This window comes from Pogoniulus pusillus, chromosome 14 (genome assembly GCF_015220805.1).
Source record: "Pogoniulus pusillus isolate bPogPus1 chromosome 14, bPogPus1.pri, whole genome shotgun sequence".
Lineage (NCBI taxonomy): Eukaryota > Metazoa > Chordata > Aves > Piciformes > Lybiidae > Pogoniulus > Pogoniulus pusillus.
The window spans coordinates 1,736,953-1,761,001 of NC_087277.1; the positions used below are offsets into that span (position 1 = coordinate 1,736,953).

The following is a 24,049-nucleotide window of genomic DNA, read 5'->3' on the forward strand; positions in this document are numbered from 1 at the left end:
AGGCCAACAGGGCCTGGCGCCGCGAGGGGCAAGGTCGCGCGAGAGCGGCGCGGGCGGCGCATCCGGTGACGTGCGGGCGCGCGGGGCCGCTGCCGGCGGCGCCAGGATGCGGGTGAAGGTGCTGAGCCGCAACCCGGACGACTACGTGCGGGAGACCAGGCTGGACCTGCAGCGCGGTGAGCGGGGCGGGCGGCAGGAACGGCGCGGCCGCGGCGGAAGGAAGGCGCTCGGGCCTCTGCCTGCCCGTCCGCCCGCCCCCCTCGCGCCTCAGCTGCCGCTCGGGAGGCTGCCGGCCGGCTGCGAGCCGCCCACCACCCGTCGGAGGAGGGGACCAGCCGGCTGCCAGCCGCCCGCCACCCGTCGGAGGAGGGGACCAGCCGGCTGCCAGCCGCCCGCCACCCGTCGGAGGAGGGGACCAGCCGGCTGCCAGCCGCCCGCCACCCGTCGGAGGAGGGGACCAGCCGGCTGCCAGCCGCCCGCCACCCGTCGGAGGAGGGGACCAGCCGGCTGCCAGCCGCCCGCCACCTGTCGGAGGAGGGGACCAGCCGGCTGCGAGCCAGGGAGCTCCGAACCGGCGCTGGCTTTCTCCCTCCGTCCCGCGGCGGGGCCGGGCGGCAGGGCAGGCGGCGGTGACGTCTGCGCGCGTGCGCTCGAGCGGCCGCCTCAGCGGCTCGGCCGGGCCGTGAGGCTCCGGGCTCGGCCGGGAGCCTGTTCCGCCGGCTGCTGGCAGGGCCGCCCGGTGGCTGTCGGTCCCGAGCGGTGCTCTGTGTGTGTGGTATTCGTCTGCAGAGAGCGGCGCTCGCTGCCCGGCCAGCGGGCCTGGCGGCTGTAGAGACTGAGCTCTGTACGTGCCAGAGCATGGCTTGGGAACGCTTCCGAGCTGGGGTTTAGTCACCGTCCTGCTCCTCCCGAGTTTCCGTGTAGTGTTACCTGGGTTACTCTTGGCAGTCGTTAGCACTTCCTTCTAGTTCTTGCCTGTTTTTAACAGCTTTTCCCCTCTCTTGCATATCCCTTCTTAGAACTGGCACAAGTCTTGTAGATGTACAGGTTTGCAGCTGGTAGATGGGAGGCTGAGGTCCACACTGTGGTCTGTGCATCCTCCGTAGAACTCTGACGTAGAGATGAGGTTTAGTTTCTAGAAACCTGGTGTCAGAGGTACGTTTTGGGAAATGGCCACCCTTTGTCACAGAGCAGGCATCAAAGGCTCGGTTGTGCTAAGATAAAGTGTTTGGAGCAGGACAGCTGTGGGCTGGGAGTTACCTGCCCCCCCCAACTCTAATGAAATCACCCAGACTAGCCTCAGCCAGATGGAAGTTAAGGACTGAAGCTTTATATTCACAGCTGAGCACACTATGCAGGCAGGTATTTGTGTTACAAATATTTACAGCTGTATACAGAAGTAGACAAGGTAAAAGTAATATAGAAACACAGCAGCCCTCCCAGAAACCACAGCCCCCAAGAGGGGCTCCCAACCACCCTTCCACTTTCCACCCCTCTACCTTATCCCAGAGCCTGCCTTATGTGCAGGGTGAGTTTGGAGGATCAGGAGGGGTTAGAAGCAGAATTAATTGGGTTACACAGCAAAAGCCCAGGGACAAAAGCACACTCACTGACTCCGACAGATAAGGACTCTCACACTCTCATCTACATTTGTGTCCTTGCTTTTATACATTTCAGCAAGCCTATGAGTGAAGCAGGCATCACCATTGTTTCACAACCTATCATCTATTTTTTTTCTCATTAAAATATTCCAGTTAGCCTCAAACTGGCACAGTTAAGCATCAAAGTAGTCTCTGGAAACCAGCAGATGGAATTGGTTGGTTTGGAAAAGACCTCAAAGATTGTCATGTCCAACCAACAAAGGAAGACCACTGTGTCTTGGAGTGCCATGCCCACATGGGTTTTGAGCACCTGGTGGTGACTCCACCACCTCCCTGGGCAAGCTATTGCAATGCCTGAGCACTCCTTTCATAAAGAGATTTCCTAATATCCAGTCTATACCTCTCCTGGCACAATTTCAGGCCATGATTCTACCACCTGATACTAGGGAGAAGAGACCAAACCCTGCCTCATGACAACTTTCTTCCAGGTAGTTTTAGGGAACAATGAGTTCCTGTTCTCCAAACTAAACAAATCTTCTCTCAGCACCTCCTCATAAGACTTGTTGTCTAGACCCTTCTGCAGCTTTGTTTCCATTAACAAATATTAATATGAACAAAGCATCATTTCTTACTGAGGGATCTGTTGTCAGTTGCTGTATTGACTTTTCAACCTTTTTGCCTGAAATGAGAGAGACAAAACCCAGGAGCACAATGTCAATACCTGCTGTCTTCCTCAATTTACTGCAAGGTATCTGTGCAAGCAGGTGAAGAGAGACACTTGCTTCAAGCTTGTTGGATATCACACTCCTGTCTGGGAAGCCAGGTAGAGAGTTAGCAGAGGACTCAAGGTAATGAAACAAATGAGTCTCATTTTTGAGCTTGCAGCAGACTGAGCACCAAGTGAGCTAAGTTGCCTCTTTGCATGTCCATGTAGCTGTGTCCTTTCTCTGTGTGTTAGCATTTAGTGGCAGGAAGTTTTGGAGTGAAGTGTGTAATTTTTTTCATTGTTGTTGTCTTTGGAAAAATAAGAGTTAGAAGATAGCTGTAACTTGCAGTTCATTCTCTCATTATTAAATGAGCTTGTTAGATGAGCATACTGCTGACCTCACAGACCAGTGGCATAACATTGGTCTGAACACCTTGAGTACTGTGTACAGCTGTGGGCTCCTCAATTCCCTCAATGGGATGTTGAGGTGCTGGAAGGTGTCCAGAGAAGGGCAGCAAGGCTGGGGAGGGGCCTGGAGCACAGCCCTGTGAGGAGAGGCTGAGGGAGCTGGGGCTGTGCAGCCTGCAGAAGAGGAGGCTCAGGGCAGAGCTCATTGCTGCCTGCAGGGAGGCTGTAGCCAGGTGGGGTTGGGCTCTTCTGCCAGGCACCCAGCACCAGAAGAAGGGGACACAGCCTCAGGCTGTGCCAGGGGAGGTCTAGGGTGGATGTTAGGAGGAAGTTGTTGTCAGAGAGAGTGATTGGCATTGGAATGGGCTGCCCAGGGAGGTGGTGGAGTCTTTGTGGCTGGAGGTGTTGAAGCCAAGCCTGGCTGGGGCACTTAGTGCCATGGTCTGGTAGATTGGCTAGGGCTGGGTGCTAGGTTGATCTTGGAGCTCTCTTCCAACCTGGTTGATTCTATGAGCACAGTAGGAGGAATAAAAAACAGAAGGTGCTGCAGAAAATCTCTCATAGAAATAAAATCCAAGAGAAGAGCTTTTGAATTCACCTTACCTTGAACTGTACCATGGTGTTCTAATGTGCATGTTCTCTGTTTGCAGTTCCCAGAAACTATGACCCTGCACTGCATCCATTTGAGGTTCCCCGGGAGTACACAAGGGCTCTGAATGCAACCAAGCTAGAACGTGTGTTTGCAAAACCATTTCTGAGTTCACTTGATGGCCACAGAGATGGAGTTAATTGCATGGCCAAACATCCAAAGAGTTTGTCAACAGTGCTGTCTGGAGCTTGTGATGGAGAGGTAAGCTGCAGTTATAAGCCACAACAAACAAGGTACCTTTCTTCCTCCTTTTCTTTCTTTTTCTTTCTTTTAGGTGTTTGCCTTTTTCCTCCCCTTAAAGAAGTTAAACTGCTGTGCTTTCACATTGTAATTAATTTTCAGGGAGGGAATGATTAGGTAGGGCTAACAAACTTTGGCCACTGCTCAAGCCAGTTCTGCCATTTCACAGAATCACAGCCATGTGCAGGTTGGCAAAGCCCCTCAGGATCACACCAAGTCCAACCTAGAACCCTACTCTACCAGATTCTCCTTAAACCATAGTCCTAAGCATCACATCCATACCACCCATAACATATCTAGGGTGGGTGACTCCACCACCTCCCTGGGCAGCTCATTCCAGTCCCTGACCACTCTCTCTGTGAAAAATTTCCTAATGTCTGATCTAAACCTCCCCAGTCTCAGCTTGAGGCCATTCCCCCTTGTTCTGTCTCCAGCTACCTGCGTGCAGAGCCCAGCAGCAGCCTCTCCACAATGTCCCTTCAGGTATCTGTAGACAGCCATGAGGTCTCCCCTCAACCTTCTCTTCCTCAAACTAAACCCCCCCAGCTCCCTCAGATTATTCTTCAGGCCCTTCTCTGGACCTACTCCAGCACCTCCACATCTCTCTTGTCTTGTGGTGCCCAAAACTGAAAACAACACTCGAGCTGTGGCCTCACCAGAGCCCAGCCCAAGGGGACAATCCCCTCCCTGCTCCTGCTGGCCGCAGCATTTCTAATCCCAGCCAGGATGCCATTGACCTTTTTGGCTGCCTGGGCGCACTGTTGGCTCATATTCAGCTGCCTGTCTATTACAACCCTTAGATCCATTTCATGACACGTTTAGTCTCTTGCACTTGAGTTGTGGGCTGTAGGAAATTGAAATAACCAGAGCATACCTTTGTGGTTCGTGCAGGTTAAGATCTGGAACTTGACCAAGCGACAGTGCGTTCGGACCGTACAGGCCCACGAAGGCTTTGTGCGCGGCATGTGCGCTCGCTTCTGCGGGACGTCCTTCTTCACGGTAAGTGGGGAGTGGTTTTGGAGTGTCCCACTCCCCCACAGTTCACTGGACTAACTCAGCCAGCTGGGAGTTAAGGAATGAAGCTATGTTTACAGTGTGGCACAAATATACAGGCATGTATATACAGATATTTACAACTGTATACAATGACATACAAGTTAACAGTCAGACAGAACTACAAACCCCCTCCTGAACAGCAGAGCCATCCAGGAGGGCTTTCAAACTAACTCCCCTCCTCCTTTCCACCCCCACCCTTATATCAGAAGTTTTATGTGCAGGGGTGAGATTGCCAGGTAAGGAGTTAGAAGCAGAATGATTAGTTGGGGTTACACAGGTTCAGACAGAGGTAGATCACAGAATTAACCAGGTTGGAAGAGACCTCTAGGGTCATTAAGTCCAACCTATAACCTAACCCTTCTAATTAACTAAAGCATGGCAAATAGTTACTGTAGCAGCCAGAGTCACACTGAGTGACTTTGTTTATGTTTCTTGGGTGTGTATCTCTCAGCAGAACCTATGAGTGATACAAACATCACTATTATTTTCTTTTCACAACCAGTGATCTAATTTCTCATTAAAATATCCCAATTAGCCTCAAACCAGCACAAAGTATGATGAGTCTCCTTGGTGCAGGGTAGCCTGCTCCCCATCTGTTTTCCAGGGATCATATTTTCCTCTGACATGCAGTACATAAATATTGCTTGAACACAAGTATTCAATTTGTCAGTGAACCTGACTCTTCTGTTTCTGAAGATTTTGGGCTTTTTTTGGTGCTGCATTCTGGATGTTAAGAGTATGGAAGAGATAAATACCAGAAAATTGCTGACAAATGTTTGTGCAGTTAGAACTTGAGGAGTTCATGAAAGCAGCAGATTATGGTCATTGATGTGCAGCACTTCAAACAGTAGCCATTTGCATGTGCTGTGATTAAAGACAAACTGATTAAATCAGGACAGTTCCATGTTAACTGTTACTGATTTACATTAACCACAGCTAATTCACTTGCATGTAAAGTGTCTGAAAATAATAGGTCTTCCTGTTGGCATTAAAGATTGCCAACATTAAATGATGCAATAAAAAGAATTAGTTTTGAAGAGTGTCCTGGGGTTTTGCTTCTTTTGAGCTAGACATTGAAGGGGCTCAGTGCTGTGTGCAGGGGCTCCCTGCTCAGCAGTAGCCAAGACATTGGCTAAACCAGTCCTGATACAAGGCACCATATGGGCTGCTATGAAGAACGTTAACTCCATTCCAACCAGATGATGTATGTGTGCCTTTTCAGTTCCTAGTGAAACACTGTGACAAGGAGATCTAATCTTCAGCTTGGATCTCTGAAAGGGAGCTGTGACTGGGCAGAGCTGAGTGCTTCTCTGTGTCATAGATCATTTTCTTTTGAAGGCTGGCTGTACTCGATTGCAGAGCACACATAGCAGAAAACCCAGAATGTATTTACATATGCTTTCTGCAACATTTCCAGGTTGGTGATGACAAAACTGTGAAGCAGTGGAAAATGGAGAGCCCAGAATATGGAGAAGAGGAGGAACCTATTCATACAATTCTTGGGAAGGTAGTCTATCTTAAGTTTTGATTGTTCCCACATCTCTTCAGTTAGTTTTGAACCAATTCTTCTGTAGCTTTTGGGAGAGAAAGCAATAATTTAGTATCACCTGTTATCATAATGAGTTCTAAGGTGTTGGCACTACATTTTATAACAGCACTTCTAAAGTATCTTTGAGTTTTCATTATACTTAGCTTACAAATAACCAGACAGGAATATCTCAGATGCCATCAGAGACTGCCCAGCTCTATCTCTACTGATAATCCCTTTCCTGTGAACTGGTCAGATCATTCTGTAGTCTCTGTCTCTTCAGATGTGTCTTGTCTGCATTAAATCATTTTCTTTTCAGTACCTTGCAGCCATTCAATATAAAATTTCACCTCCTTTCTTTTTGACAAAAGCAGACTGAAAATGCATACATCAGCACTTCAAGTTTATTGTAAGTTTGTTTGAAGAGCAACATCTTTTAACATGGGTATTTTGAAACTTTGATAATTGTGATGTCTGTAGAATCTGCTCAGGTCCTCACTGAGAATTTACAGTTGTATCCTAAAAATTTCTCACTTGCTCTAAAGTCAGCCAGGAAGTTGTAAATGGGTTTGCAGTGACTCCATTGGGATCTAATGAGAAATGCAGACATGCACATGAAATGAGTACACAGGAAGCTAATCTATTTCCTAAGGGCACACCTTACAAGACTTGATCTCTGGTGCCAGTGGTGACTTGCTTTACAGTCAGATAAATGAATAAAGAGATGGCAGACTTCTTATGCAGCCTGCAACAGACTGCCCAGGGGTTTTGGGGAGTCTCCCTCTCTGGAGATGCCTGGGTGCATTCCTGTGTGATATGCTCTGGGGGATCCTGCTCTTGCTGAGGGGCTGGACTGGATGAGGTCTCTTCCAGCCCCTAACATTCTGTGGTTTGTTGATCTTTGTTGTGACAGAACATACTGAAAGCACGTTTGTGTGTACAATTGATTTGTAAATAGTTTTCTTTGGCTTGTGTTTGGTTTTTTTGTCTCTTAAAGACAGTGTATACAGGAATTGATCACCACTGGAAGGATCCTGTTTTTGCCACTTGTGGCCAGCAAGTGGACATTTGGGATGAGCAAAGGACAAGTCCCATGTGTTCTCTGACATGGGGGTTTGATAGCATCAGCAGTGTAAAATTCAATCCCATTGAGGTAGGTGATGTTTCCATTATCTTTTGTACATCATTGTTTTTTTTGATCTGTGTGAGGTCTGGACTCCATCATCACCACCTTCAACAGCTTCTTCCAAAGTTAGATTTGGACAGGTGTGATTTATGGAAGTGTATACATATATATTTATGGCTAAATGGATATGTGGCCCATATTGGATATTGTGGCCAAGAAGGACAATGGGATCTTGGTGTGTTTTAGGAAGAGTGTGTCCAGCAGATCAAGGGAGGTTCTCCTTCCCCTCTGCTCTGCCCTGGTGAGACCTCATCTTGAGTACTGCCTTCAGTTTGGGGCTCCCCAGTTTAAGAGGGACAGGGATCTGCTGGAGAAGATTCAGTGGAGGACTACGAGGATGATGAGGGGACTGGAGCACTGCCTGATAAGGAGGGGCTGAGGGACCTGGGGCTGCTTAGTCTGGAGAAGAGAAAACTGAGAGGAGATTGAATAAATGTTTATAAGCACCTGAGGGGAGGGGACAGGCTCTTCTCAATTGATCCCTGGGATAGGACAAGGAGCAATGGATGGAAGCTGCAGCACAGGAGATTCCACCTCAACACAGGGTGGAACTTTTTGACTGGAAGGGTCCCAGAGCCCTGGCACAGGCTGCCCTGAGAGGCTGTGGAGTCTCCTTCTCTGGAGACTTTCAAGGCTTGGCTGGATGTGTTCCTGTGTGGTCCTGCTGTGGCAGGGAGGTTGGACTGGATGATCTCTTTGGGTCCCTTCCAGTCCCTAATATCCTGTGATGTGCAAGTTTTGGGGATGTGTACATCTGTTTTTCTGGCTGTATGGATATGTGTGGCTTAGGGAGCTATGTACACATATGTTTTTCTGGCTACCTTGCTTTGGGATATGGTACTGTATACTTTATTTCTCTCTGTTAGTAAGGGAGGGGAAGAAGAAAAGTAGAGCCTGCTGTTGTGCCCACAGCTACTCATATGCCCTACCTCAATCATACAGTCAGCAGTTATGTCTGTGTGGAGCTCTTACCTCTTCCACTCCTGTACTCCCTGTGATCAAGACCTCTCCCCCTCTCCCTGACAAAACAGTTGCATTTGATCTTCTCAAGCAATTCCTATGTTCCTCTTGGCTGGGCTGAGTTTGCAGATGTAGTGTTCATTAGGAATTGCTTGTTTCTTCTGAGAGGACTGGGTGACAGAGGCAAGCTACTGAAAATGTTTGTGCTGAATAATTGGCTGCACTTAAAGAACAACGATCTGAAGGGGGCCCACAAAAAAGCTGGGGAGGGACTTTTGAGGATACCAGGTAGTGACAGGACTGGGGGGAATGGAGCAAAGCTGGAGGTGGGGAGAGTCAGGCTGGAGGTGAGGATGAAGTTGTTGAGCATGAGAGTGAGAGGCTGGAATGGATTGCCCAGGGAGGTGGTTGAGGCCCCATGGCTGGAGGTGTTTAAGGCCAGGCTGGCTGAGGCTGTGTGCAGCCTGCTCTAGGGTAGGGTGTCCCTGGGCATGGCAGGGAAGTTGGAACTGGCTGCTTCTTGTGGTCTCTTCCAGCCCTTACTGATTCTATGTATTTCCCTGATTGAACAAGGATCTGTTTAGCTGTCAGCTTTGTGAAAGAGGTTAGAAATCTGATGTAAACTGTTAACCATGCTCTAGAAGTGTAGAGAAGACCACAGACATGTTTTTTTTGTCCTTTCTTTGGTTTTCTTTTTCAGACATACCTTTTGGGAAGCTGTGCTTCTGACAGAAATATTGTGCTGTATGATATGAGGAAATCAACTCCCTTAAAGAAGGTAACCTTTGTCTTCTTCACAGCAGCATGCAGCACTCATTGCACTGAACACCTAAGTAGTCTGTAACCGTTGGTGATGCTGAAGGGAAGCTCTGAACTGTGAATTTGCTTGAGTTTTCATCCTCTAATTTTGAGTCTTTTAATGGACTTGAATTAATGTTGGGATTTAAAGCGTGCAGAACTAGGAGAGCCCTTTTCTGCATTCAGGCAGGCTGTCATGCTCACTCTCTTGTAATTCTTCCTAAAGTGCCTGACCTGACAGCAATTTCACAATAAGAACTTTATGTTCCTGTGTTGCCTTCTCTCTATTTTTAAATTTTTATCCTTCATGCTAGAAGGCAGCAAGGGAACTTCGAAGGCATTTCCTTTCCACCCTTAAGAGCCTTGCTCTGCTCTCTTTGAAAGATGTGAAAGATGCTTTCCTTTTGCATGGAGATAAATCCTTATGCACCCAGCATAAACATTCAGAACTGCAGTGCAATCAGAATTGTTTGTGTGTGGAATTCACCAGTGTCCTGTCTGTGTCTTTCAAAGAATGATGGATGAGAGGGTGAGGTGCTGCCTAAGTGCAAAATACAAACTAGTCTAAAAAGAGCTGGGAAAAGATGCAGGGAACTCCTGCTGCATGTCAAAAGGATATTTTATTCCATTTATTCACAGAGAGAGTGGTTGGCATTGGAATGGGCTGCCCAGGGAGGTGGTGGAGTCACCATCCCTGGAGGTGTTCAAGACAAGACTGGATGAGGCATTTAGTGCTACGGTCTAGATGACTGGATAGGGCTGGGTGCTAGGTTGGACTGGATGATCTTGGAGGTCTCTTCCAACCTGGTTGATTCTATGATTCTAGGTCAGTACAGTTTAAAACTCATTCATTCTTGTGCAGCCTCTGTGGTTGCAGGAAAGCTTAGGATGTTTTCATGATAGACTTGGGCATTTAAACACCTGACAGGAACTGCTTTGTTCCTTTTGCTAGCAACATTTGCAGCAGCTCATCCAAACACCTCGTAGGTGGTAAAGGTGGACAGAAGAATTATTTGGGTGATCTAGTTTTGCACTGAAGAAAGCTCAGAATCTCCAGGCTGACACACTGTAAGCAAGTGCTCACAGTTAAAATAGATTAACTAAGAGAGGAAGGCTTCAGGGACATCACAGCTTTGGTTTGTCGTAACAAGGACTTTTTTCTTAGGAAATGACTTAAGTGCATCTACAGTTGATTTAAAGAAGTGTCAGAAAGATGACTGATGCAGGTTTAGAGAGTTCTGAAATGCCATCACTTACATACTAAGGGCATTTAAAACACTTCCAGCCCAGGTTGCCTTACCTGTTTGTCATTGAATATAAATCCATAGCCGTAACAGAGGATCCTTAGGCACTGTTTTCACTCCAAGTGCCACTGCTAAAGTAAACTGACTGCTTGTGAATTTGGGTAAGATATAGTGAAGCAAGATGTGGAGCGTGGCCTTTGATCAAACATGATCAGTTTTGACAAAAGGCTTGCTCCCTGTCTGCCCTTCTCCTGCGGGGGCCCAGCTGCCCTCCATGATGGGGACATCAGACATAGAGCTTCTTTATGCCTCTTGTCTAATCCACTGTTAGTAAAGCAGAAGGGTCTTACTAGGCTGTCACCAGCTGCCTTCCTCCCACTTGAAGGCAAACTGGCCTCTCTGCAGCTATCTGCTTACTAGCAGGAAGCCAGTCTTTATGAATGTGTAGCAAATGATTCACTGCTGAAACAGTGATAGTGGTGAGTTTACAACACAGTGACTTCTACACACTTTGCTTTTAGCACTTCAGCTGTCCTGGGGTGTTCATGAACTGCAATTAGAGATAAGCTAATGAAGGGATAGTAATAACATCAAAGTGTTAGAGTCACTTTGCAAGTGCTGGTTCACAGCATCCATTAATGACTATATCCCTTGAAATAACCATTTAGTTAAACATTCTTATGGGTTGCTTAATTAGAGGTTCCTGTAAATATGATGGAGAAGTTAGACTTGGCAGAAGTGCCTGGTTTGCATGTTGGGCAGTAACCTGCTGGTGTGGTTTACCTCTTCAAGAACCACTTGGAAGAATTTGCCTCTAAGATGACTTCCATGAGAAGATTTGATTGCCAATGAGCCTATGAGAAGGGACAGGAAGTTCTTTGAGTTCCAGTTCTAAGATTGCCATTGACATAGTTCTGTGTCTAAAAAGTGCTTGTGTCCAGGGATGTGGGAAGCTCTGAACTGTAGCAAGTTATTTTACTGCCTGTAAGAGGGTAGCAATGTGTAAATAAATATCTTTCAGGTTATCTTGAACATGAGGACAAATACACTGTGTTGGAACCCCATGGAAGCTTATGTTTTCACAGCAGCCAATGAGGACTATAAGTAAGTGTGAGCTTGCCTTTTGATAATCCTGACCATGTTATATGTTTTTAATGTTTATCTTGACCATTTCTCATTGTGTTAACATAATTAAACTCTAAATTCGAATCACTTCAGTAATATTTTAATGAGAATATTTCTTAAAGAGAAGAATCTTTAGTGAAACATTTTTGGAGGCTGCAGTTCTTTATCCTTTCAGTGTCTCAGAGCAGTTTTTTACTTGTGAACAATACTACTCAAGTGGATAGCTAATCTCACATTGAAAAAGCTCTCTCTTCAAAACTAGGCCACTGCAAAATGTGCTCCATATCCTCTTTTTCCAGGAAGCTGGTGGTCTAACAATAGATCACTGTTGCCTGCTAGAGCATAGGGATTTTATCATGCACTTTACGGCTGTTTTTCCAAGGAAGTGGATTCTGGCCCAGAGATTGAAAGTGTTGTATCCTATTGCTTTTTACCAGTGTTTGGTGTGGTAGGGCTACAGGGCTACCTAGCATGTTAGATGGGTTTGGTTTTTTGGATGATTGTTTTTCTCAGTAAACTATTGACTAAGAGACATTGAACTATTCCACTTACGCTTTCTTCTGCAGTAAGGAGAGTGAGAAGCCTGCTAAGTTATGTATTTGTAATATGCTGTTTAGCAGGCTGTATTGAACACTTTGTCTGTAAAAGTGCCTTTGCTCAGTTACATTGCCTTGCTCTGTGTCCATGGGCATGTTGATTCAAAGAGGATATATGTTGATCTCATCTGAGCCTTGAAGTGCTTAAGAGCAAACCAGCTGTGGTCCAGCAGCTGTGTGTTTGGTTTGAGTGTAATGTGATAGTTTGCCCTGCCGCACCAGTGCCCCCATGGATAAAGGACCAATCTTTCCTTAGCCTTCTGTGTTGCCTGATCTTGGAGGTGGTTATGTAGTAGGATGAGATGCCACCAAATGGGAATTTCACAGACTTCCTGGGAGTTCCCAGTATGGGAATGTCTAGAGATTGATACGCTTGCCACAGTGCTTCAGAGCCACTTGCCCACGTTCAGATTACTCCATCTTTAGGTACAAGTATACAAAGGAGGACATTGTGATGGCTGGAGAAGTGCTTGGTCAGTGACCCATGAACAGATGATAAAGGGAATAGTGGAGACTGTCTTGGTTCTTTGACATCACAGGCTACCACTGTTCTTTTGACAGTGAGCGAAAAACCTAGGTCTGAGCCAGTGACAAAAGCCTCCGACACAAACCTTTGTCAAGCCTTTGTTTTGAGCAGTTCTAAAGAGACCCCTCTGCAATATGGATCCATCCTTAAGTGCAGTGTATGTCTGATTGTGATGGTTTGGGAGTTCCCTCAGTGAAATCACCCAGACTAGATTCAGGTGTCTGGAAGTTAAGGATTGAAGCTTTATATCCACAGCACAATATACAAGCAGATGTTTACAATATATTACAAGTATTTACAGCTGCATACAGAAATAGACAAGTTAAAGGTAATGGAGAAACACAGCAGCCCTCCCAGAAAGCAGAGTCCCCAGGAGGGGCTCCCAACCACCCTTCCACCTTATTTCCACCCCTCTACCTTATGTCAGTCTGCTTTATGTTCAAGGTGAGCTGGAAGGATCAGCAAGGGGGATTAGAAGCAGAATGATTAGTTGGGTTATACAGATCCAGGCAGAGCAGCAGAAGCCCGGGGAGAAAACACAGACTCCAACAGACAGAAACTGTTTTATCTGTGTTTGTGTCCTCGCTTTTATCCATCTCAGCAAGCCTATGAGTGAAGTAGCCACTGCCATTGTTTGCTTTTCACAGCCTATCATCTAATTTCTCTCATTAAAATATGCCAGTTAGCCTCAAACTAGCAGAGTGGTTAACTGTTCAGCCAAGATGTGCTTCTTTGGGAGTTGTGAAGCCCTGAAGCTACTGCTGTGTTTGTCTTAAAGCTTATACACTTTTGATATGCGCTACCTGGAGTCACCTGTGAGGGTGCACATGGATCATGTCTCTGCTGTTCTGGATGTGGATTACTCACCCACTGGAAAGGAGTTTGTCTCTGCCAGCTTTGACAAGTCTATCCGCATTTTCCCTGTGGAAAAAGGTCACAGCAGGTGAGTGACATTTCTGCGCCTCTTGGTGCCATTCTTTCCTCAGAACTCTGCTTTCATTTGCCAGCAGCTTTACTGGGGCGTTCACTTCCTGTTGTGGTACTCTGAGTTTGAATACTGAAGTCATAGAATCATAGAGTGTCAGGGGCTGGAAGGGGCCTCAAAAGATATCATAGAATCAACCAGGTTGGAAGAGACCTCCAAGCTCAGCCAGCCCAACCTAGCACCCAGCCCTGGCCCAAGCAACCAGACCATGGCACTAAGTGCCCCAGCCAGGCTTGGTTTCAACACCTCCAGGCACAGTGCCTCCACCACCTCCCTGGGCAGCCCATTCCAATGCCAATCACTCTCTCTGCCAACAACTTCCTCCTAACATCCAGCCTAGACCTGCCCTGGCACAGCTTGAGGCTGTGTCCCCTTCTTCTGTTGCTGGTTGTCTGGGAGAAGAGCCCAACACCCACCTAGATCATTGCTAAAGACATGATGACGACCTCCTCCTCTGTCAGTGTCTGAATGGTGTAACTATTTATGTGTTCCTGTATTGCATTAAAGATTGGACCAGAGAATCTAGCACAGGTCACACAGGAACACATCCATACAGAGCTGCAAAGGCTCCAGAGAAGGAGACTCCACAATCTCTCTGGGCGGCTGTTTCCAGTGCTCTGTGTCCCTTACAATCAAGTTCTTCTTCATGTTGAGGTGAAACTTTCTGTGCTGTAGTTTATTCCCATCCCTCCTTGTCCTATGTCTATATTTATATCTAATGTACAAATAGTTTTCATTTTTCTTCCTGTCTTGCTGTAAGTCTTCAAATGTAATTAGGTATTTCAGCTCCTCTGTGGGGTTATTTTGTTTGTTTTCATTTCTTTCAAGTTCTTGTATTATGAATCGTTATGGTGACTTCTTTTGGGAACAGGATGCACATCCCATTGAGGCATGCTCTGCTCAAAGAGTTAATCTGGCTCTAGGTGGTTCTTTCTCAGTCTAACCATCACAGTTTGTTTATAGGTCTCTCTAGATTGGAGTTCAGCACAGAGTTTCAAAAATAAAAGTCCATTTTTTAATAACAAAACCAAGCAAAAGTGAAAAAAGAAAAGGGCTGGAAGGAAATGCTGTCTGCTCTTTGAAAGGTAATGGTGGGAGAAATGATGCTAGGTCCTTGCCTGTGTTTCAGGGAGGTGTATCACACCAAACGAATGCAGCATGTCATCACAGTGAAGTGGACTTCAGATAACAAATACATCCTGTGTGGCTCAGATGAGATGAATATTCGTCTGTGGAAAGCTAATGCTTCTGAGAAACTGGGAGTGGTAAGAGTTGTGCTTTTTGCTCTTTTATCATAGAGTGGTTTAGGTTGGACGGGACCTCAGAGCTCAGCCAGTTCCAGCCCACTGCCATAGGTGGGGACAGCTCCCACTGGAGCAGGTTGCTCAAGGCCATATCCAGCCTGGCTTTGAACACCTCCAGGGAGGTTGTGGAGGATAGAATCACCCAATGTGATCTTTGATCACATTGGGTGATTCTGTCCTCTACAGCCTCCCTGGGCAACCTGTACCAGTGTCTCACCACCCTCACTGCAAAGAACTTCCTAACATCCATTTTAAATCTCCCCTTTGCCTTCTGTCTCCTGCTGTCCTTGTGCTGGGGGCTCCAGAACTGCCCCCAGGACTGCAGGTGGGGTGTGAGGAGAGCAGAGCAAAAGGGCAGAATCCCCTCCCTTGCCCTGTTGCCCACACTGATCTTGCTGCAGCCCAGCACAGGGTTGTGTCTGGGCTGTGCTCACACTGCAGGCTCCTGTTGAGCTTTTGCATCAGCCCAGACCCCCAGGGCCTGTTCCTCAGGGCTGCTCTCAGCCATTCCCCACCCAGCCTGGAGCTGTGCTTAGGATTGCCCCCACCCAGGTGCAGGACCTTACAGCTTTGCAGCCTGTGCAGGTCCCTCTGGATGAATCCCTGCCCTCTAGGAAGTCGACTGTGCCACACAGCTTGGTGCCATCTGCACACTTGCTGAGGGTGCAGTGATTGCTCTGTCCATGTCACTGACAAAGATGTTAAGCAGCACTGGTGCCAGCACTGACCCCTGAGGGAGCCACTTGGCACTGTTTCCAGGTGGACACTGTGCTGTTGATCACTGCTCTCTGCCTGCCACCATCCAGCCAATTCCTTACCCAGCAGTGCTGCACCCAGCAAGTCCATATCTTAAAATACAATGTGTTACAAGATGTTAGCATTCTATCAGAAGTACAGTGACCTTTGGGTGAGTCATTCAATCAAATCTTCTCAGCAAAGAAAAACAGCAGAGCCAGCAACTAAGCACTCAGGATATTCTGACACTTTCGACAGAATTACTGAATGTTCAGCTTTGAATATTCAGAGTGTTCAAAAAATAGCCACAGAGCAGGGAAGAACTGGACACTTCTAAAACCAGCAAGCATATGTCCCTGAAGATAAGAGCACCAATCCTCTGAAAAAGCAGCAGTAGCTACAGTGGAACAGCAGGGAAAGCAGTGGGACCTGATAAATAGCCATTAGCAGTGGCACTTTGAGAACCAGAGAAGCTCTCCCAGGCTGGATTGAGCAAGGGTTCACAGAGTTACCTGAATCCTAGCAGCATTCATAGAATCAAGCAGGTTGGAAGAGACCTCCAAGCTCATCCAGTCCAACCTAGCACCCAGCCCTGCCCAATCAATCAGACCATGGCACTAAGTGCCCCAGCCAGGCTTGGCTTCAACACCTCCAGCCACGGCGACTCCACCACCTCCCTGGGCAGCCCATTCCAATGCCAATCACTCTCTCTGCCAACAACTTCCTCCTGACAGCCAGCTTAGACCTACCCTGGCACAGCTTGAGGCTGTGTCCCCTTCTTCTGTTGCTGCTTGCCTGGGAGAAGAGCCCAACCCCACCTGGCTATAGCCTCCCTTCAAGTAGTTGTAGACAGCAGTGAGCTCTGCCCTGAGCCTCCTCTTCTCCGTTTCCAAGGTATATCCAAGAACATGAGCATAAAGATTCCACTCTAAGGTCTTGTTGGCAACAACTACTCCCTAAACATCTGAAAAACGAAACCCCTGTGGCTAGGGGTTGGAACTGGATGATCTTTGAAGTCCCTCCCAACCTAATCCATTCTGTGAGTCTAAGATGGGTGTTTTGGGTGGGGGTAGATAGAAACCATCATTCTGACAGAGAAAATAAAATAACAATCTAACATTTTTGCCCTTTGGTGAGCACCCAGTGCTGGTTGGAGCATTGCTGAGTTCCTAGGAAGTTACAGCGAATATGTAGTGCTTGTGTCATGGCTGAGGAACATTTATCCAGTTGGCAAGCTGTACTTTCTGAACTGTGGCTACCCTAGCAGCCATCACTTCTGACATGCTTGTTTCTTTTGGGTTTTAATGTCTTTGGCATTGCACTCATTATTCAAAATCAGTGAAACACTGAAGTGAGTATGAAAGTCTCTGGAGGAGCCAGAGGCATGCAGTGTCTCCACAGACAATTAAGGCTGTGTGGGTTTACACAGAGGTAATGAAACTCAAATCTCTATGTTGGACCTACTGCAGAAATGGCTTTTAAATGATTAGGAATATTTAGGGAGGGGGGTAATAAAAGTGTGTTTATTTATTACATAGGAGTTAATTGTTCTTTTCAGAGCAGTAAATCACAGAATCACGCAGGTTGGCAAAGCCCTGTGGGATCACCAAGTCCAACCTAGAACCCTACTCAACAAGATTCACCTTAAACCATCTCCTGAATCACCACATCCAAACCACCCTTAAACACATCCAGGGTGGGTAACTCCACCACCTCCCTGGGCAGCTCATTCCAAGCCCTGACCACTCTGTCAGTGAAAAACTTCTTCCTACTGTCCAAAAATATCTAGCTCTACACCTAGCCTGGCTGGGGCACTTAATGCCATGGTCTGGTTAATTGGACAGGTTGGACTGGATGAGCTTGGAGGTCTCTTCCAGCCTGGCTGATTCTATGATCCTATGAATGCTCACTAACATTACTTCTGTGAGTAACAGCTTCAAAACTTGGCAGGGTACTTAGGAGTTGGAGCAAGGGGCAGTAGAAGAACAAAACTTTCTGCCTGGGAATGGTTGTATTTCAGCATAACCAGGGTGAGGAGTGATAGTAGAGTTGAGGTTTGCTGCCTTCTTACAGGATGGAGGAATAATGATAGGGTTTGAGTGAGGGCTGAAAGAGATAGGAGAAAGTGCAGTCCCAGGTGTTGTTTTTAGCTAGCCAAGTGCTTTAGCAGGAATGCTTGAAACCTGTCTGGAGTAATTGCAGATCCTTTCAGTCTGCAGTTCCTTTCTGTGAGCTAGGTACCAGACAGAGAGTGAGGTGGCATTCTGGCTTTAGCGCTTGGGTTTGTGCTTCAGTGCATGTGTCACTCCATCCCTTCAGCTCTGGTTTGTACTCTTAGCATCTGCATTGCCTTTCTTTTTTTTTCCATCTATGTAGATGTAAAGATGCAGTAAGTTTTTGGTCTGTGGAAACAATGAGCAATAAACTTAGGAACTGTCTTCAGCAGGACAGTAGGAGGGAAAAAAATTAAAGACAGACAAACTTGGGTGTAGAAAGCTGCTGGGATATGCTTGCATTCTAAAAATACATTATATCCCTGGAGGTGTTCAAAAAAAGACTGGATGAGGCACTTAGTGCTATGGCTGGGTGCTAGGTTGCACTGGATGAGCTTGGAGGTCTCTTCCAACCTGGTTGATTCTATGATCTGTGCTCTTGTCTGCCCTGGTCCAGAAGGGCAACCTGGACAGGGCAGATAAACAGCCCTTCTGTATTCTTGTGCTGAGTTACAGGAGTTTAAAGTACTGCACAGTACAAATCCAGACTTCTCTAAAAGGAGAATATTCTGTTAAAGGTGGTTTTAACTTCTCAGGGCTCTGGTAAAATGCTTACCTTCCTTCTGCTTAGGGGCTGGTTGTTCTTTGCACGTGGAGAGAGGCACACAGGCAGTTGACTCCAGGGCACATTTTCTTATTGCTGATAGCCGTGTTGCTTTTTAGAGTTCTTTTCTTCCCCCCCTTCTTCACTCCAGGTGTTTGCTGCAAGGTGCTGCTGTGGTAAGGGCAGGTAACTCTTGTTTCCCTCACATAGGAAGGCAGTTGCTCATTTACTTGTGGAAGAAAAAGGGCCATACATTGTTTTTCAGCATGTCCTCCAGTTAGGCTGTTATAAATCCTGATATATTATAGAATGGTAAAATGGTTTAGGTTGGAAGGGACCTCCAAAGGTCACCTAGTCCAACCCCTCTGCAGTTAGAGAGGACATCTGCTGCTAGAGCAGGTGTGTTGTAGATGTCCCAGTCCCTATAAATAATCTCTAATGCTGCTAAATGATGCTGTTTACAACATCTCCAGCTTAAAACAGCTCTGTGTGCTGACCTCCTGTAAAAGGACTTGCAAGGGAGGCTGGAATTCAGGACAGTGCTGCAGTTGCTTTCTTAGCTGTCTGCTGTCCCCCCACGGCAGGGAGGTTGGAGTAGATGCTCACTGAGGTCCCTTCCAACCTAAGCCAGCCTGTGGTCCTGTGCTGCCTGTCATAAGCAAGCATTTATTTGTCATTATGGCACATTGGCTGCTTTATTTGTCATTCTTACCATCATGTGGATGGGTGTGCACTTAGGATGTGGGTTTTGAACGTGTCTAGAGAAGGAGACTCCACAGCCTCTCTGGGCAGCTTGCTCCAGGGCTCTGGCACCCTTGCAGTGAAACCATTTTTCCTGATGTTTGCATGGAACCTCTCCTGCTCCAGCTTGCCCCCAGTGCCCCTTGTCCTGTCACTGGACACCCCTGAGCAGAGCCTGGCTCCAACCTCCCAACACTGCCCTGCACATCTTTATCACAGCAATGAGGGCATCCCTTAGGCTCCTCTGCTCCAAGCTAAGGACCCCCCAGCTCCCTCAGCTAAGCCTCATAAGGGAGGTGTTCCACTGCCTTAATAGGAACTGAACTTCTCACTAGACTGAAATGCAGCTGAAATTCCCAGAGATTTGAGCAAACCCAGAGCAGAGAGAGGCTGATGCTCCTGCTACAGCAGCAGATGCTTTAAACAGCAACCCTGCAGGCAGAGCTGGTTTTGGTTGGCACCAAAGGAAACATGCCTAGCTGAGAAAAAATGGCCCTGTGGGGTAGCTGCCAGGAGAAGGCATTTCTCACTTTCAGTGCTGTTAGTAGTGGCTCAGAGGTAATGTTAAACATGGATAACAGACTCCAGTGGCAACAGCAGCTCACCTCTTTCATGTGCTTGGGATGCTAAGGTATTTTTAGCTGCCTGATGAAAGCTGGAGCTCCCTGTGTGCCACACACTGAGTCAAGCTAATACTTGAAAGCTGGTACATGCACTGTGCTTCCTAATGGATCAAGGCACTGGGTGAGATTTAGGCCACCTGCAGAGCTGTCTGCAAAGCTGTTCACGAAGACAACTCATTTATAGCATTTGTACTTACACTAGCTGGTGATTAAAGTGCCTTCAGATCATTGTTTCACAGCAAAAGTTGATCATCATCAGAGGTTAGGAAAGGAAGCAGAGTCTGATCAAAGAGATTTTACTGTCAAGCTGTTTCTACTCCCTCTTCTTCCTCTACAGCACGTTAAAATCTGATTTGCAGGGAGCAAATTGAGCTGCTTCACTGAACTTTGAAACTGTGGCAACATTGTGTGTTTGGAGCATTGGGGTACTGTTGAAATGGACCTACTCTGCTCTGAACCTCCTGGAGCTGGAACTGGTAATGATTAGTGCTTGGAGCATTGGGGTACTGTTGAAATGGACCTACTCTGCTCTGAACCTCCTGGAGTTGCAACTGAAACTGATGATGTTTAGTGTTTGGAGCATTGGGGTACTGTTGAAATAGACCTACTCTGCTCTGAACCTCCTGGAGCTGGAACTGGTAATGATTAGTGCTTTGAGCATTGGGGTACTCTGCCCTGAACCTCTGCTTGCTAGAAGAAAACCATTGGAGTGAGAAGTTCAAGTTGGGCTTTGTGGAGAAAATGGTGGCAGTTAAATCTCTGCTCTTCAGTGACACGCTCCTCTGTGTTGTGTTCCCCACAGCTTGCACCCCGAGAGAAGGCAGCTATGAATTACAACCAGAAGCTGAAGGAGAAGTTCCAGTATCACCCAAAGATCAGACGCATAGCTCAGCACCGGCACTTGCCCAAGAGCATCTTCTGCCAGGTTAAGGAGCAGCGCATCATGAGAGAGGCTCGCCGCAGGAAGTAAGCTGTCCTCTTCTGCCTTGCCTTTCTCTTGCTCTCGGTGGAATGCAGCACTGCAGGGCTGGGGTTACAGTGTGTGGCAGTGACAGGGCTACAGTGTGTGAGAGAAACAAGTCTGAGCTACTTCTGGCATCTGAGTACTCCTGGACTGGTTAACATTTGACTAGAAGGAAAATGCAGACAGCCTGGCAGAGAGGCACCTGGCAGTGCTGGGTGATAACTGGCTGGGCATGAGCCAGCAGTGTGCCCTAACAGCATAGAAGGCCAAGGGCATCTTGGCCTGTACCAGGACTAGTGTGGCCAGTAGCACTAGGGATTTAATCCTGCACCTGTGCTTGGCACTAGTGAGGCCTAACCTCGAGCACTGTGTGCAGCTCTGGGCCCCTCACTGCAAGAAAGATGCTGAAGTGCTGGAGCTGGTCCAGAGTAGAGTGAGACTGGGGAAGAGACTGGAGGGGAAGGCTGCTGAGGAGAGGCTGAGGGAGCTGGGCTTGGTTAGCCTGGAGGAGGCTCAGAGGGGACTTTATCACACTCTACAACTACCTGCACGGAAGCTGTAGTAAGGTGGTGGTCAGGCTCTGCTCTCAGGCAGCTTGTGGCAGGACAAGAGGACATGGCCTGAGGCTGTGCCAGAGAGGGTTAGGTTGGAAGTTAGGAAGCACTTTCTCAGGGAAAGGGTCATTAGGCACTGGGATGGACTGCCCAGGGAGATGGTGGAATTGCTACCCTTAGATGTGTTTAAGGCAAGCTTGGCTGTGGCACTGAGTGCCATGGTCGATATGATGGTGTTAGGTCATAGACTGGACTTGATGATCTCAGAGGTCTGTTCCAGCCTCAGTAATCCTGTGAGTGCCAGTGAGGACTGACTGCTTCCCAGAAGTACCTTAGGAAGTAGGAGCAAGCACTGTGGTGGAAGGAGAGGGCCACAGTTGTCTGACAAGTGTGATGTGATGCAGCATTGCAGTAGAAACAGAACGGGCTGGTTTGAGTGTGCAGAGGTTTTTTGGCTCTCTCTTGGTTGTGGTTGGGGGTTTTTTTGTGGCTTTGTTTGGCTTGTGGGGGGTTTTTAATGCCAGACTCCAAGGTAGGTGTTTTCCATCACCTGGATTGTCGCTATTGGAATTTGTAGGAGCAGATGGCATATGTTGTTGTGGCCATGAACAGTAGAACTGAAAGGTGGTGGGGGTGGGTTGTAGTCATCATTCTCAACTGAAAGACTACAAACTTGAGTGAAGTTGATTTAAAACTTGTATAACTTACCCAGTTTTATTTTTCAAAGGGACAGTCCTCCTCCAAGGAGGAAGTAGATGGCTTCTGATTGATAAAAGCACAACCATTCTGTGATAGTTTGGGAGCTACCTGCCCCCCACTCTTATGAAATCACCCAGACTAGACTCAGCTGGCTGCAAGTTAAGGAATGAAGCTTTACATTCACAGCTTAGCACAAGATACCAGCAGATGGTTGCAATCTATTACAAATATATACAGCTATATACAAGTTAAAGGTAGTACAGAAACACAATGCCCCTCCCAGAAATCAGTGTGCCCAGGAGGGGCTCCACCTTCTTCCCACCCCTCTACCTTATCCCAGAATCTGTCTTATGTGCAAGGTGAGTTTGGAAGATCAGCAAGGGGGGGTAGAAACAGAAGGATTAGTTAGAAGCAGCGCAGGGCACCCACTGTGACAGAGACACACACACAAACTGACACTGTCTTACCTGTGATTTGTGTTCTTGCTTTTGTACCTCTCAGCAAGCCTATGAGTGAAGTAGCCATCAGCATTGCTTTTCTTTTCACAGCCTACTGTCCAATTTTCCCAGTGAAATGTTCCAGTTAGCCTCAAACTAGCACAAATTCTGAATTTTTGGTTCACTTTTTTAAATCCTAGGATATGCCCATTGGTAGTTTAAGGGAAGACTAATACTAGTTAAACCTTTCTGCTAGCTCCTGAGCTTCATTTTCCTGTTTGTCTTTGTTTGCTTCTAGGGAACTGAACCGTCGTAAGCACAGCAAGCCAGGATCTGTGCCAGTGGTGTCGGAGAGGAGGAAGCATATTGTGGCAGTAGTGAAATAGTTGTGCTCCCCTGGACAAAATGCCTCTCTTCAGTGAGCCAGGACAAATTTGATGGACATTGGTAAGACAGTGTAGACATGGCCTTTCCTCCAAATACATGCTTTGGTTTCTCAAGCTCTCTGCTTTCCACAGTCCTTAGAATTGGCCCTTTAATCTTCTACTGCCATTTGCCTGCCTGATGGCAGGCCAAGGCCTTGCACTGCACTTGAGTTTGACCCTTTGGAGATAAGCCAAACACTTGGCAGTTGGTGGAGAATACCTGTGCTTCCAATCCTGTTCCTTGGTGCCTTTGCTACAAAAGAAGGATGAAACAGATTCAGCTTTGTCAGAGGTAAAAAAAGCTCCATCAGGGTTTTAAAATCACCTCTCCTTTTTTGTTTGTTTGGTTTATGGCTTTTGTTGCTTTTGTTTTAAACCTAATAAAGTGAACAAGTGATCTTTTTAAACCTAACAAAGGGAACAAGCGATCTTAAGGCTCTGGAGACCAGATCTTGATTATTCCAGCTGACAAATTTACTGCTTTCCATTCAGTACAGCAAAAGGTATTTTTCTATTCAAAACTCAATGTGATTCTCAGCCATCTGTAAACAGGTTTGTTCTGACTTAAATGCTGTCTGACTTGGCAAAACTTTAGACTGTTGCAGTTGCTAATATATGATGACATAATTGAATAAAGATCTTTTCTCTTTAGTGTGTTTAAACCTTCTAAAATCTGGATGGAAGATGACATAAATTGTACAAAGCACAAACTTTAAGGTGAGATTTCTCATGAGCCTTCTATTTAAAGTTTTATATATATAAAGAATAAAAGCTTCATGTTTCACAAGGTAAAAGCTTGAACACAGAAGGTTTCACCTCAGCATGAGGAGAAACTTCTTTACAGTGAAGGTGACAGAACATTAGGGCAGGCTGCCCAGAGAGGTTGTGGAGTCTTCTTCTCTGGAGCCTTTCAGAACCTGCCTGGATGTATTCCTGTGCCACCTGCCCTGGGTGATTCTGCTTTTGGCAGGGGGGTTGGACTCGATCTCTGGAGGTCCCTTCCAACCTCTAACATTCTGTAATTCTGTGGTTCTGTAGCCCAGAGTTCTTGGAGTGTCTGTCTAGGAAACAGTCTGCAGCTCTTCCAGCAGAACAGAGTTAGCTTTCTACTAAAGATCTTGAGATCTTGAAATTCACCAGGG

At 47.0% G+C, this 24,049-nt stretch overlaps 1 protein-coding gene across 1 annotated transcript; it reads left to right on the forward strand.

The window, feature by feature from the left end:
• The first annotated feature begins 46 nt into the window (after window positions 1–46).
• On the forward strand, window positions 47–23,558 carry DCAF13 (DDB1 and CUL4 associated factor 13). The gene is made up of 11 exons (XM_064154068.1): window positions 47–176; window positions 3,366–3,565; window positions 4,496–4,603; window positions 6,078–6,167; window positions 7,186–7,341; window positions 9,035–9,112; window positions 11,398–11,480; window positions 13,402–13,566; window positions 14,738–14,873; window positions 20,631–20,794; window positions 22,781–23,558. The coding sequence occupies exons 1-11, from the start codon at window positions 107–109 to the stop codon at window positions 22,866–22,868; spliced, it is 1,338 nt and encodes a 445-aa protein (XP_064010138.1). The 5' UTR covers window positions 47–106; the 3' UTR covers window positions 22,869–23,558.
• The last annotated feature ends 491 nt before the right edge of the window (window positions 23,559–24,049 follow it).

What these genes read in the sequence shown, in the direction of transcription:
- DCAF13 (XM_064154068.1), top strand. Translation starts at nt 107, where the DNA reads ATGCGGGTGAAGGTGCTGAGCCGCAACCCGGACGACTACGTGCGGGAG. An exon ending in CTGGAGCTTGTGATGGAGAG is followed by an intron (nt 3,566 to 4,495) that starts GTAAGCTGCAGT and finishes TGGTTCGTGCAG; the next exon opens with GTTAAGATCTGGAACTTGAC. An exon ending in GCGGGACGTCCTTCTTCACG is followed by an intron (nt 4,604 to 6,077) that starts GTAAGTGGGGAG and finishes CAACATTTCCAG; the next exon opens with GTTGGTGATGACAAAACTGT.